At 37.8% G+C, this 12,275-nt stretch overlaps 1 protein-coding gene across 3 annotated transcripts in view; it reads left to right on the top strand.

The window, feature by feature from the left end:
- SMC5 (structural maintenance of chromosomes 5) overlaps positions 1-12,275 on the top strand; it is a 50,246-nt gene that overhangs the window by 544 nt on the left and 37,427 nt on the right. For all 3 annotated transcript variants that reach the window (XM_064502676.1, XM_064502678.1, XM_064502677.1), the window contains exons 2-6: positions 750-891; positions 2,038-2,090; positions 5,877-6,039; positions 7,814-7,948; positions 9,050-9,190. In XM_064502676.1, the coding sequence (XP_064358746.1) occupies positions 750-891; positions 2,038-2,090; positions 5,877-6,039; positions 7,814-7,948; positions 9,050-9,190 (634 nt within the window). The remainder of the gene's footprint in view (positions 1-749; positions 892-2,037; positions 2,091-5,876; positions 6,040-7,813; positions 7,949-9,049; positions 9,191-12,275) is intronic.

The following is a 12,275-nucleotide window of genomic DNA, read 5'->3' on the forward strand; positions in this document are numbered from 1 at the left end:
ACTGCAAATGACGAACTTCATTAAGAATGTGAGGTGTTACTGATCATACTAACATGATCAGTTTTTCTTGAATTTGTATGCTAGTGCTCAGTCTTTTCCTGTAGTTGTTGTTGTAGTAGGCCTCTTGCATGCACATGATGAAAGATAATGTCTAGTATAAGTAAAAGAAAAACTGTTAACAGGCTAATATTTTAAGTTCTTGTAACTAAAGGCAGCTACTCTACCAAGACCCAATCCATCAAGTTGTAATACCACAGAACCCACAGGCTTCTTGCAGAACTGAAGGCCCATATATGTCATACAGGTTGGACTTGACTGGAATCTCCTTCTGTGACTGCAGTGCAAGAGGCAACTGGAATCAAATGCAACAAACTTAGCTAAATTCCTTCAGTCTGGTTTCTTTCTCTCTCTTTTTGGGGGGGTATAAAATAATACGAAGTCTTAGTTAAGTCGGTAAGAACTTTGTCATTTTTTGGCTCGATCTAACATTTCATTCTTTATAATCTTTTCTTGTGAAGACTTGAGTGGCAAGTAGGATTTTATTCCATGTTATTTTAATGTAGTGTAATTTCTTTCACTGCAAAGATTTCTTGTAAATTAATACTTGAGGAATGAGTTTAACTTAATGAAGACTTGATAAAAATATAATATATTGTATTTAATATCTTAAGGTGGTTTTAAGCGAGCATACTTTTTAATGTGACATAGTGTTTATAAGGTTTGAGAAGTAAATTTATTGTGTTTTCTAGAACATACGACAGCTGTGAAGTACGTCCAGGACCCAACTTGAACATGATTGTAGGTGCTAATGGAACAGGAAAATCAAGCATTGTTTGTGCCATCTGCCTGGGACTGGCTGGAAAACCTTCTTTTATAGGGCGAGCTGATAAGGTGAGTACAAACTTTTATAATATGGATGTTTAATCTGAATTTCATTGAGTCCCAGTTCAGCAGAAGGAGAAAAGATCATCTTCATTGATTTGCTGTTTATTTTAATAAAATATAAGGTGTCTGAATTGCAGAATAACGCTGGTCCATGGGCAAGAGCTTTTACCAAAGGGATTGCCTGACTTAACTGCTTGTCGTCTTATCTGAATTATAAGATAGAAACACCAGAATTCTACTGGAACCTTAGTAGACTAGGTGTTACATTTTGAAAGAAAATGCCTCCTGTTGCATCAGTAACATTCAAACAAGAATACTAACTAAACTTAAGATAAAACTAGAATTAAGTCTAACATAAATTTCTAAATGTATATTATCAGTAAAAGTCGGATGTCGCTGATGTGTCTGAGAATTTATGTAAAAGCCTGGAGCTCTTAATCTTTGATTTAAATGCAGGCTGGATGATTTTGGGATAAGTATTCCTAATCTTCAATAGGATCACTTGTATCACTTGTACTCCCAAGAGATAACGTCCTGACATCACAATAGGAATTTAATTTGCATTGGCAGATTTTTATGTTATTCCTCTTGCTTTTTTGGATGTTGTGGTTACATGGAATATGTTTCACTAGAACTTTGGAGCACTAAATCTGGGTACTTAAATGATTTTACATGTTCTCCAGTTATAGCTCAGGCTAGAGCAAATATAAATATAGAAATTGTCTGCATGGCAGCACTGTATGTTGGTGTTGTTTATTGGCCTTTCCTATTTATTTATTTTTTACACTGTTAGAATTAGCATTTGGTAGTGTGTTTCATTTTCATTGCCTCTATTCTCTGAATTCATGGAAACTCTTCCTTCTCTGTAGATCCTTTGAATATAAGTTGTTCAGTGTTGGAGGTTGAAATTGGTCAGAAATTTTTAATCTGTGGAGGAAGGGCTAGTACTGCTAGTTAATGAAGAAGTTAATGGTGTCTTCCTTTATTGCTAGCTATTGTTAATAGGCAGACAAATTCTACTTTTTAACAGTCATTTTTCAGTAAAAATATTTCATTACATGAACTGTATTATACAAATGTATATTTTTGTAAGAAATTATGTTTTAAGTAACTGATAATTTGCAATAACAATGTCTATAACTCATTTTGTAGGTTGGTCTCTTTGTAAAGCGGGGGTGCTTGAAAGGTGTAGTAGAAATTGAATTGTAAGTAGTAAAATTTTATTTCTTAATGCATTTTTAATACGATTTTTTTTCCACACAGTCGTTCACAAAGCTGTTTAAAAAAATCTACTGTAGAGAGGTCTTTCTTTGAGCAGGATGATTTTTTTCAGACTTCAAAATTTTAAGCTAAAAACCTGTCTCCCAAGAAATGATCAGTGATGGCAGGTCCTGATTTTTCACCTTATGAAGCATTTTGTCTTGTCTTGGTGTACAAAGAATATATAGGGAAAGGATGACTTATGTGGTATATTTAGCTTTTGATTACATTTAAGGTTCAGATGATTCAGATACGGTCAGTACTAGCATTATGATGTAGTGGTTGGTTTAAAAAAAAAAGTCTCTCAAAGTTTGAAATTGTAAAACCAAATGTTCTACTTGCACTTTCTTGTATTGATACTACTGATTTGAGGGGCTCATTTACATTCTTACTGAAAACACTACTTACTGAGATAAAACGAAAGGAGAAAAGTAGATCTGGCTAGTTTGAACTAATGCAATCTTCTAGATAAACTTTCCTGAGACAAAGCAACTGAAACATCATTTGGATTTAGTCTGCAAAATTTTATCAGGCATTTCTGAAAATGTTGGTTTTGTGTGCTTGAATGTAATTAAATGCTATAATTTAGAAACAGGAATATTAGATTCCTGTTTTTAGGAATAACGTAGTCTGTGTTAAGCGAGAGGTGATTTTTGAATAAAGACATCCCTAGTCTTTATTGAACACTGAACTTTTTATTCTGAAAATTCAGATTTTATGATACCCCAGAAGGAGATTCTAAAAGAATGTTTACTTATGATTACAGGGTAGTATCACATGCTTCCTATATGTATTTTGTCTTAGCATGTAAAAAGAGATTATCCTAATAGACTTCCTAAATCACAGAATGGCTGAGGTTGGAAGGGACCTCTGGAGATCATCTAGTCCAACCCCCCTGCTCAAGCCTGATCACCTAGAGCTCATTGCCCAGGACTGTGTCCAGATCGCTTCTGAATATCTCCAAGGAAGGAGACTGCACAATCTCTCTGGGCAACCTGTTCCAGTGCTTTGTTACCCTCACAGTAAAGAAGTTTTTCCTCCTGTTCACATGGAACTTCCTGTGTTTCAGTTTGTGCTTGTTGCCTCTTGTCCTGTCGCTGGCCATCACGGAAAAGAGCCTGGCCCCATTCCCTCTACACCCTCCATTCAGCTACTTATACATATTGATAAGATCCCCCTTCAGTCTTCACCTCTCCAGGCTGAAAAGTCCCAGCGGTCTCAGCCTCTCCTCATGAGAGAGATGCTCCAGTCCCTTCATCATCTTAGTAGCCCTCCGCTGGACTCGCTTCAGTAGCTCCATGTCTCTTTTGTACTGGGGAGCCCAGAACTAGACACAGTACTCCAGATGTGGCCTCACCAGGGCTGAGTAGAGGCAGAGGATCACCTCCCTCAGCCTGCTGGCAACGCTCTGCCTAATGCAACCCAGGATACCACTGGCCTTCTTGGCCACAAGAACACCTTGTTGTCCACCAGCACCCCCAGGTCCTTCTCTACAGAGCTGCTCTCCAGCAGGTCAGCCCCCAGCCTGTGCTGGTGCCTGGGGTTGTTCCTTCCCAGGTGCAGGACTCTGCACTTCCCTTTGCTGAACTTCATGAGGTTCCTCTCTGCCCCTCTCTCCAGCCTGTCCAGGTCCCTCTGAATGGCAGCACAGCCGTCTGGTGTATCAGCCACGCCTCCAATTTTGTAGCACCACCAAACTTGCTGAAGGTGCACTCAGTCCCTTCATTCAGGTCACTGATGACTAAGTTGAACAATACTGGACCCAGTATTGACCCCTGGGGGACTTCACTATCTACAGGCCTCCAACTAGACTTTGTGCCACTGGTGGCAACGCTCTGAGCTCTGCCTTTCAGCCAGTTCTCAATCCACCTCACTGTCCACTCATTCAGCCCACACTTCCTGAGCTTGCCTACAAGGATGTTCTGGGAGACAGCGTCAAAAGCCTTAGAGTACTTTTTGATGGAGATTTTAACCTGATGCTGCAGTGATAACAATAGTTATCACTATTGTGATAAGCCTGTTTAGGCGCATGATTTGTGTGCCTAAACTGAAGAGAACATAGAACGAATCAATTGATTCAGATTCTGAGTTAACTTGTATAAAAATTAGCCACCTTGATCAAACTGTGTAAAAAGATAATTGAATAAATAAAAAAAGATGTGCTGGAATAGGTCTTTGGAAAATTCTCTTAGCATTTATTTTTGTGGGAATGGTCAAGTAATTCAGGCTTTAGAAACTGGCCATGCAATGGGTCAGCAGGTAGTACTTCTTTCTGGGAGGCTGAACTTGTGATACTTGTAATATAGTATGATATTAATTGAAGAGTCTGGAGAGAGACTTGTGGCATGTGGAGGCTTTAATTGTTGCAATGCATGTGTTTCCTTTTCTTTCTTTTTTTATTTTAATGCCTTAAATACATCTCATCTAAACACATATTTATCTGTATATCTAATGGCAGAAGTAAGCAATGATTTTTCTCACTGAAACAAAGATGCCTTACAAAGAGCTTCTTTCCCTAATTATTATCCTCTGTACTCACTGTAGTACTTGGACTCTCATTCAGTCTTTTTTCTAATTTAGTCCTTTGTCTAATTGGCAGAAAATATTTAAATGGACAGTATGGTATGGGAAAGCAAAGATGTATAAGATACTTGCTGATGGGAATTTTGATATGTTTTAGAATTTGACTGGTATAAGCATGCATGTCTTGGGTGAATTTAGCCCTTGGATTGTAATGAAAATAAAGTGTTACAATAGTGAAAGGTTCTTGATTGTTAAAAGGAAAGAACCTGGTTTCATGGGTGTTTTGAATGAGGTGATGGTTGTTTAAGAGGAAATAGTTAATCATATAGTCTTCCAGAAGTAGGTTCAAATCTTTATGGCACTTGTTCCAAACACTGGAAGCTTTCGCTTCTATTTTGAACTCTGTTCTTAAGTCTCCTAAAGTACACGGCCTCCAAAATGTCTCCTAAGCCTTGTCCTCCCTCTTTAACAGTATGCTGACTGAACAGATACTAGACAGATTTCCAAACCAAAGTGGTGACCAAAGTTTCTGGAGTGTATGGCCACCTAATTAGTTGCTTGTTATTGATCCATCTTAACCCCAACTAAATTTTTGAAGATATCTGTTGAACTAGAGAACTAAACATGAACATTAGGACAACTGATACATTTTTGCTGTTCTTTAAAAGCAGAAAATGAAAACCAATTTGTATTTTTAATACTGTATGATATTGGTTTTGTTCCCAGATGGAAGGCATATATACAGTTTATTAATGGAGTTCCGTACACTAGCACTTTTAACTTCAAAGGTGTAGTGGTGGTGTGTACCTTCTGTGTATCAGTTTTAAAACTTACTAAATATCATATAAAAATATATATATTCTATTCACATCTCTAACAATTTAGAATGGTTACATTTGTACATTCAGCATGAGTGTGTCATTTATATGAATAACTTCCTCTAAGTTATGATTTGCAGTTATTCTTGAGACTTGCCATAGGACTTCCATGAGACTTTCTACAGGAAAGATGACAGGATTAATTCATCATCGAAGTACTGGGCATTATCTGAAACATTAGAATCTGAATCTGCCACTACTATCTGGTTGTTTTATAGTAAACATTTAGATACCTTAGAGTTTTTAATACAGTAAGACTTTAACGTATTTTGTTGACATTAAGTAATCTCTGTGTGATCTCAAAAGTGTAAATGTTCCTTTTATTATTAGGTCCAACACACCTACCAATATCATTATCACACGGGAGATTCAAGTGGTGAACAACACATCAATGTGGTATATTAACAGAAAGCCATCAACCCTGAAAATGGTAGAAGAACAGATTGCAGCCTTAAATATCCAAGTGGGCAATTTATGCCAGTTTCTTCCTCAGGTATGAAAGAATTTTGAAAGACAGTGGATGCAAATGGAGCACTGTATTTTGAGAGGATTTTGCAGCTTCTAATTGCTGCATCTTGCAGCACTTCTTCAATTTAATAGGACCACAAAAAGAATGAGAGGGAGGAGGCAGCCATACTGGTGTGATGGTGAAAGAAAGAAGGAACTGTGTGACCTTATAAGGCTTGTTAATTAGGCAGTTTTGTACATGCTGTAAGTTGAGACTGAGAGGAAAGCTGCTTATGTTCCCTGTGTTGTTGTTTGGGTAGCAGTACTGGCAGTGGTGTCTCTCAGTCCCACTACTTCTGCTATAGGTATTCTTAGATAACAAAAAGAGATTTCTGAAGGGAAATTTGTGTAGTCTTGAGGTCTCAAAAGCGCCTTCACTGTGCCTTTATCTGCACCTTTATCTGCATGGCTTCTGCAGACCTGCATTGCTGACTTTCCCAGTCAGTCTCTGCATGTGCTTCTCACTAATTATATCCGGTCAATTCCTCAGGGTTAGATCCTGTGTTTGGTAACTGAAGGGGAAGAGTTGTCTAGATTTATTTCTCCAAAAAGCAATCAACGGAGGCAATTCTATTAAATGAGCCTGCAGCTGCAGCAGGGCCTGCTTCCACAGCCCTGTTGGTTAACTTCTGTGACTCAACAGTTTTTTGAGAATAGGTAGAATTTAAAGGTTTTCCGGGTCAGGATTAGGTAAAATCATCTTGATGGAAATAGCTCCTAAGGGAGGGAGAAGACTAAAGAGTGCTACATGCTGCTCCTGTAGCTGAATCCATCCATGCTCAGACAGGTTAGGGCTTCTGTGCAGGTACCTCACAATTGCATCTTAACAAAATGTTATGATGGGTTCCCTCCCGAGTCCTTCCCAGTTCATGTGGATCACCAAAGACGGTAGTAAAATAAGGCCTTACGAGAGCTTGGCCAAGCATGTATTTGCTGTTCTGTTCAAGGAGAAAAGCATTCAAAAAGACATTCTGAAAAAGTTAAAATTTAGAAATTCAGGAAGTCTGGAAACAACTGTATTACACAACAACATCTTACATATTCACAGTATTTGTTCAGAGTAGAACTTTCTGCAGACTCCACTAACATAACTCTTGTATATAAAACAGCTTTTTTTAAAGTATATAAACATCAATTTAATGAATATTACTGCGCTGTATGTTTGGTGAATTTGCTGTCTGTCACTGTAGCAATGGCAAGTATATCATTCACTCCAGTCTTGTTTTGAGCTGTTGCTCTGCCTTAGCAGCAATGGTTCCTGATGTGTTTGGCTGACAAGCTTAATCTTAACTTTCACATTACTTAATTTTTGAGTTAATCATAGCATTTGTACTGGAAAGGTGTGACCGCAACAGCCTGAGGACCAACATGAGGAATACAGTGGAATAAAATCTGAAGTTATCTAAACTGAACTATCTTGTTCAGAAAAATGATAGCGAATTGAAAAACAAACAAGCAAGATGCCCCCCTGTCCCTCCCCCCCCAGCTACCTCAAAAGCTGCCGCCAAAGCCAAACAGCTGAGGATAAGATCCACAAAGGTTTAAGCTTAAATTAGGCCAGAACAGGTCCAACAAAACCATGTATGAAATCCCTGCAAATGTATAAGGTGGTCATGCTGTGCTTAGCTTTCAGAGCTATCTGGCATGGAACTGTAAATCAGATGATATTGATGAGAAGTAATTTGCTCTATTTAAATCCAGCATTGTTGTATTATGCTATTCTAATTAATACTGCATTTTTATAACTTTTTATTTTGTAGGACAAAGTTGGAGAATTTGCAAAACTGAGTAAGATTGAGTTACTTGAAGCCACTGAAAAATCTATTGGTCCTCCAGAAATGTACCAGTCTCACTGTGAACTGAAAAACTTCAGAGAAAAAGAAAGAGAACTGGAGGTAAACATGCCTATTGTAGAGACACAGAGAAGTAACTGTAGGAAAATTAGCATAATAAAATTTAATGTGAGGTCTTACGGAAGGGTATTTATTTACTAAGTGTGCAGGTAAGTTGATTTTATGCACTCATGCTCATCTTCTCTTCGATTTCATTCACTCACACACTCTCATACTCACAAACACTAAGACATATCTGTCCAAGTGGTCTGGACACAGATGACAATGGATGCTTATTGTCAGGTCCTCATTGCTTCTCTGGGATTCTTGATTGGCAGTAACAAACTGTTTTCTGGATAGATCTTTTATACCCTTTATATCCATCAGCTGTTATGGGGTGGTCCTTTGCCTCAATCTTGCTGACTTCAGCTTCCATAAATTTTGGACAAGATTGCTGCCCATTGTCTGTTTTACCTTGTTTAGAATATAATAGACAAGCTAACTAGAAAAGGCCTGGTGTATGTGATGTGCTGCAACCTTCCTCCTGGTATAAGGAGGCAGGGTCTTTCCCTGACTGTCACCTGTGCAGTGGTCTTACCAGAGCACAGCCTTTTTGATCTTGACAGAAATAACATGTTCCTCAGTTTTACTGATGGGAGCAGTGTCCTTCATTATCTGTACAAGCCACCCTTATAGTCCTTTGTTCTGCTGTTTCTTCTTGTGCCTATCCACGCACGTGTTTTTTCATTCATATGTACTGCCAACCTTAATATTTCTATTACGAATCTCTGCAAAATCTTTCATAAGGACTTTTGCTACTTGTATTTAGCAGAATCAGTTAAAGTTGTTTAGAAACTTCTAGATTAATGGAAGTTTGAGCTGTGGGAATAACTTCGTCTTGAAATGAATAAGCTTTTTTTTAAAGGTTTTCTTCGGGTTGAGACTGCTGTTAGGTGTGCTTTGAGAGAAAGTATGTGTACTTTGCAAGTACCATAAAGGTACTTGAAAAAACTGGATATCTATTTTTAGTTGGATTGTTACTGCTTAGTTACTGCTGTACGAAAACATCCTGCTTAGTTAATGTACAGGTGAGCTATACATTATTTCTAAAAAGTGTTTTCACAGAGTAGATACTGTAAAGTGTGAAAATATGTATTCTTACAGAACTTGTGCAAAGAGAAAAGTAATTCTTTGGAGAAAATGAAACAAAGGATTGAACGATGCAAACAAGATGTTGAGAGATACCATGAACGCAAGCGTCATCTAGATTTAATTGAGATGCTTGAGAGGAAAAGGCCTTGGGTGGTAAGCTTTTGTTTTATTTTCAGTGTTTCTCTAATGTAACCAATTTTTCCCAAAACTGCAGTATTAGTAATGTGCCAGCAGTTTCTTTAAAAGAAACTTGACCAGAGTAGCTTGAACATCCTCAGAATTGTTTGGTGCAAACAGGACAGATCTTGGCCTAATTTTGATCAGAGGTCTTCTTGCATGTGTAGATAGACTGAAGAAGTTTCTGTCTATGTCGTAGAGCCAGCAAAATGGGCCAAAAGCAGTATTTGTTTTATTCCTTGCAGAGATAAGTGGCTTAATTTTAAATATCTCTGGCCTCTGTTTAAGAATGAAGCACGAGTTTAAGCTGATGTGGTTTTTATCACACTGAAGCAGTATGTTGTTTGCTCTGCTTGCGTGCTCTATGGATTGTATGAAATACAGATAGAGAAAGTTTAAAAACTTTCAGATGATACTTGTGGAAGATGCAGAAAACTTCTTTAAGGCATTCCATAGAAATTTTGCAAATAACAAAGCCTCCTATGGGTATACAAAGATCTTTGTCCCTTGTATCTTGAAGAGCAGCTGGATTCAAGGTATGTGGCTTTACTACCTTCAAACCACTGTGCTGGCAGCACAGAGGGATAGGAGCCGCTATCAAAATTGTTGGATAGGGGTAGTGCTAAGGAGGTGGGCTGTATCATCTGTGCCATCAGGGCCTGACCTCTGCACTTGCTGAATGATAGAATTTTTCCTACTACAAGCGCAGTAGCCTGGCTTAGTTAAGAAGAAAAGAGATACATATTTTATCAGTAGAGATGTAAGTCTTGCATAGTTAATATGAAGAGATTAATTGATTTTTCTCCCCTGTAAGATTTTTGTAGATACAGAACTCTGAAGGCTGGTCAGAAACTATGAGGGAAAACTAAGTTATGAATCTTACCTGATATGAGTTAAATTGTCTTCCATAAGCTTAAGAACATTGCCTTTATTTAGGTGTTTCCTAACCAAATTTAAACAGACTTTGCCACACCTCACTCTTTCATTGCTGTCTTCTAGACAGACTGCATTGCTCAGGATATTCAACCCCTTTGGCAGGCACACTCAATCACGAAAAAATTGACTTTTTAGCCACTGAATCCGTATGAAGAGCAGTGTATTTTGACACCTGCTTGAAGTGCCAGCTTGCAGTACAGAATCAGTATTGTAGGGTGTACCAGAAGCTGCTTGCCTGTGGATACACTGTAGTTGAAATCAAGAGTCAACATAATCACTCTACTAGATAGAAAACATTTGACCGGTCTGTTTCAGCCCCAACTGTTCTGTGATTCCATGACCCACAGCTGCAACGAAATTTCATATTTCATCATGATCTTTAATGTACAAGACTGCTGCTGTTTCGTGGTTTGTCAAATCCTTCAGATAGATCTCTTGGTATTCTCCTATATTGCAAAATATCAGGCTCTTTCTCAAAGAAAAAAGGTATTTTACAAAGTCATATTTCTTTGCCATCTGTCATTAAACTGCTTACTGCTAGGAATAAACTTTTTTGACGCCTTAAAATTGGGTTCACCAAAATTGAGACTAGCATGGGAATTTAGTCTTCCTTTTGAGGATCTTCCTCTTCCCCCGTCTTTCTCAAAAGGTAGTTGCCTAGTTGTAGACCAAACATAAGTTGCTGTTTGGAATTGCCTCTGTAACAAAACAGAATTGCTAGATGAGCCTCCAAAACAACCAGGATGTAGATCTATAAACACTGCAGTAGACAAACGTAATGGAGAAAACACTTTCTACAGGCAGCCTGAAAACAGATCAGCTGAAATAGGCCACTGTTTTGATGATGGTAGAGTCTCTCTTGATCTTAAAGAAAAAGAGCAAGTCTAGGGCTGAACATGGTTTAATATTTGGCCACTGTATCACTGTATAACTGTTTTTTCAGAACACTCCACTGCTCTTCACCTGAGAATACCTTTATAGTCAAGTGCTATAGCCATCTGATTCTGTATGTGGAGATTTACTGTCATTAATTAACATATTCCTTTGACACCATTTTAATATGTCTATATCTAGACATTATCTAGACATATCTATTTAATGCGTCTTTTAAGCATCTGCTTTGTATTCCATAAAATGGACCCTAGAAGTGTTTAAAAAAAAGATTTGGACTCAAGCATTTAGAGGGCTCTTTCTGTACTTTAGTGGGCCTTGCATCAAATTATCTTAACGTCATCTACAATCAATGAGCAGATTTAAGGAGCTGCAAGTTTTTTGACATAGCCCTTCCTGCATTACTCTTAAAGAAAAGGGGTTTCTTGCCCCTCCAAGCCTAAGCTTTAGGAGGTGTGGTATATTATAAGGCATACTATTTTAAGGTAGTATAGAGGCATGAGGTGCTGTTCCTCAAACTGTAAATGTCCGGAAAATCATAATTTTGAAAATGTGTTTTAATCAAGTTATCTCCTCTCTTCTTTTCTTCCTCTTCCATTCACAGTTGAGAATAGCTTTATTAGGTGGCTTGGGTGCAAGTAATTCCTGGGAGGAATGAAATGCTTCAAAAGTTCTGCAGATCTCTGGCTGAGTGGATAATTGCAAGGGTCAAGATTGTTTGCTTAAAGATTACCAAAATACATAGGTCTAGTGAAAGTCAGGTTTTCTTACAGTGTTGAAGAGATTTTCTCTATAAAAACAACATAACAGTTTCTAGAGAAACATTCCCATATCTGAAAAAATTATGTTCAATTGTGTGTGTTTTCTTGCTTTAACTTTGAAATATGATGCCTTATTTAGAATAGGGCTACATTCTGAGCTTACTCTGTCAACTAAGTAGAGGTTTAATTGCTTTACCTCTGTAGCTGTTCGTAATGGTGGCTACTGATTGGACCCCAGGTCCATGAATTATAGCAGCTTTCTTCAAAGACTTTATGGCTTTATGGAAAAGCTACTATGAAAAAAGAATTTTGATTTAATAGCCTGAGTTTGATTTAATAGCCTGAGTATTGGTGATTAATTGTGTCTGATTACAAATGGAGTGATTAAATAGCTAACTAGGGAAAAAGTGGTGGGGGATAAAGCAAAATTAGCTGATTGAGATGGAGCCTGCAAGCTATCTGTCTTTTCTTTT

This window comes from Dromaius novaehollandiae, chromosome Z (genome assembly GCF_036370855.1).
Source record: "Dromaius novaehollandiae isolate bDroNov1 chromosome Z, bDroNov1.hap1, whole genome shotgun sequence".
In the NCBI taxonomy this organism is placed as follows: Eukaryota; Metazoa; Chordata; class Aves; order Casuariiformes; family Dromaiidae; genus Dromaius; species Dromaius novaehollandiae.